At 42.4% G+C, this 3,159-nt stretch overlaps 1 protein-coding gene across 1 annotated transcript; it reads left to right on the forward strand.

Annotated features, from left to right (window-relative positions):
• Window positions 1-798: 798 nt before the first annotated feature.
• On the forward strand, window positions 799-2,173 carry LOC120443221. The gene is made up of 2 exons (XM_039621410.1): window positions 799-1,786; window positions 2,131-2,173. Exons 1-2 carry the CDS (start codon window positions 815-817, stop codon window positions 2,152-2,154), a joined length of 996 nt encoding a protein of 331 aa, XP_039477344.1. The 5' UTR covers window positions 799-814; the 3' UTR covers window positions 2,155-2,173.
• Window positions 2,174-3,159: the final 986 nt, after the last annotated feature.

Here is a 3,159-nt window from a genome sequence, read left to right on the forward strand (position 1 = left end):
AACAGCAGTCCAACTAGAGATTCCAACAGTAAGTGGAGCAAGTGGCTTTCAGCCACTGCACAACCACTGGCTTTATTTAAACCCATTTGCTCTGCAAACATGGACACTATTTTTGGTGTGGCTCTCACATATATTGTGGAAAATATTTTTCCACAAGTTGCATCATATGTAGCTAAAAAAGCTCTGCAACGATATACATCTGTGCAGGCATCGGCTCAGACAGAAAAAAATGTGAGAAGCAACGATGATGATGAAGTGACTTATGAGAGTCATGGACCCAGTTCCATTGGTTTGCGCTCTTGCAGTGAAATGGTGCAAGAGAAACCTGAGCACAGAAGAAAGGATTCTGCCATTTCAGAGCTCAGGCTTTCTCCCTGTGCACCCCCACGGCTAACTGTAAGAAGTATTTATGCCCTAAATAAGAGAGAATGGCTAAATATTGAATTCCTGGGTTCAGAGAAGACCAAACCTTTTGACAGCATGGGTCAAGCAAGAATGGCATCAATTTACTGGGCCCAGGAAAAACTGTCACTGTTGTTTCTGCTAGTAGAACAACAACTGATGATGACTTCTCAGTTTACTGGAGCCACGAGAGATCGACAATTATTTATTCCACGGCTGGACGAGGAACTGTATCTAATGATATGCTTCCTTGCCTTACTGATAAGCCATATGACCATGTCACCTCGCATTTGAGTGAAATTCAGTCCACTTCTGTGACTCATACATTGAAACCTGCCAGTGAAAGTTTTAAAGATGAACTAGAAGAAAATCAGAACCCCAACCCGATTCTTCCTACACTGGTTACTGGTCCATGAATGACATGGCCTGGGAGAATGTGGAAATTCCTGAAACACAGAATGGGTTTATTTACAGCACACCACACAGCATTGGGGCTGGTTTTCAAGCCGCCAGAAGAAGAGCTGAGGCTGCTATAACATGGCTCGGAACCACAATTACAGCGCCAATTATGATTGTGATCTATATGTTCTACATGTTGTATCAAGTCTTTAAGAACATCGCAGCCCCATTTGTCAGGACCTTTTATTGGGCAAGAGACAGGATTCTGGTCATTTTTCAAGAAGCCAGAAGAAAATTTCAGATGCAACAACAAAATGAGGCAGCTACAATGTGTGCACCTTTGAGATTTACAGTGGCTGCTTTCACTGTGATTTTCATGTTCTACATGTTCTATCCACTCTTTGAGACCCCAGCAGGTCCATTTCAGACAACCGCTTGCTGGGCATCCGACTGGGTTCTGGCAGTTTTTCAAGAAGCCAGAAGAAAAATTCTATTGGGACAACAAATTGGGACAGCTACACTGTGGCCAACATTGAAAATTACAATAGCAGCTTTCACTGTGATCATTATGTTCCACATCCTCTATCAACTCTTTGTGAACATCGCAGCTGCATTTCAGACAACTGTTTACTGGGCAACAAACAGGATTCTGGCAATTTCTCAAGAAGCCAGAAGAAAAAATCTTATGAGGCAATACACTGGGACAGCGACGCAGTGGGCAACATTGCAAATTACAGTAGCTGCTTTCACTGTGATCTTTATGTTCCACATGCTCTATCAACTCTTTGTGAGCATCGCAGCTGCATTTCGGACAATTGTTTACTGGCCAATAGACTGGATTCTGGCAGTAATTCAAGCAGCCAGAAGAAAAATTCAGATTGGACAACTAATTGAGGCAGCTACAACCTGGGCAACATTGAGAATTACTGTGGCAGCTTACACTGTGATCTTTATGTTCCACATGTTCTATCAACTCTTTGAGAAGGTCACAGCTGCCAGAAGAAAAAGTCGAATTGGACAAGTAATCGAGGCAGCTAAAACCTGGGCAACATTGCAAATTACAGTAGCTGCTTTCACTGTGATCTTTATGTTCCACATCCTCTATCAATTCTTTGTGGATGTCGCAGCTGCATTTCGCACAATTGTTTACTGGTCAATAGACTGGATTCTGGCAGTGGTTCAAGCAGCCCGAAGAAAAATTCAGATTTAACAACTAATTGAGGCCTGGGCAACCTGGGTACAACTACAACCTGGGCAACGTTGAGAATTACTGTGGCAGCTTACACTGTGATCTTTATGTTCCACATGTTCTATCAACTCTTTGAGAAGGTCACAGCTGAAACTTTTTACTGAGCAATAGACTGAATTATGGCAGTTTTTCAAGAAGCCAAAAGAAGAATTCAGATTGGATAACGAGTTTGTGCAGCTATAACATCAACAATACCCAAGATTTCACTCTACAACTGATGATGACTTCTCAGTTTACTGGAGCCACGAGAGATCGACAATTATTTATTCCACGGCTAGACGAGGAACTGTATCTAATGATATGCTTCCTTGTCTTACTGATAAGCCATATGACCATGTCACCTCGCATTTGAGTGAAATTCAGTCCACTTCTGTGACTCATACATTGAAACCTGCCAGTGAAAGTTTTAAAGATGAACTAGAAGAAAAATCAGAACCCCAACCCGATTCTTCCTACACTGGTTACTGGTCCATGAATGACATGGCCTGGGAGAATGTGGAAATTCCTGAAACACAGAATGGGTTTATTTACAGCACACCACACAGCATTGGGGCTGGTTTTCAAGCCGCCAGAAGAAGAGCTGAGGCTGCTATAACATGGCTCGGAACCACAATTACAGCTCCAATTATGATTGTGATCTATATGTTCTACATGTTGTATCAAGTCTTTAAGAACATCGCAGCCCCATTTGTCAGGACCTTTTATTGGGCAAGAGACAGGATTCTGGTCATTTTTCAAGAAGCCAGAAGAAAATTTCAGATGCAACAACAAAATGAGGCAGCTACAATGTGTGCACCTTTGAGATTTACAGTGGCTGCTTTCACTGTGATTTTCATGTTCTACATGTTCTATCCACTCTTTGAGACCCCAGCAGGTCCATTTCAGACAACCGCTTGCTGGGCATCCGACTGGGTTCTGGCAGTTTTCAAGAAGCCAGAAGAAAAATTCTATTGGGACAACAAATTGGGACAGCTACACTGTGGCCAACATTGAAAATTACAATAGCAGCTTTCACTGTGATCATTATGTTCCACATCCTCTATCAACTCTTTGTGAACATCGCAGCTGCATTTCAGACAACTGTTTACTGGGCAACAAACAGGATTCTG

The sequence above is a fragment of the Oreochromis aureus genome, linkage group 13 (genome assembly GCF_013358895.1).
Source record: "Oreochromis aureus strain Israel breed Guangdong linkage group 13, ZZ_aureus, whole genome shotgun sequence".
NCBI classification, from domain to species: domain Eukaryota; kingdom Metazoa; phylum Chordata; class Actinopteri; order Cichliformes; family Cichlidae; genus Oreochromis; species Oreochromis aureus.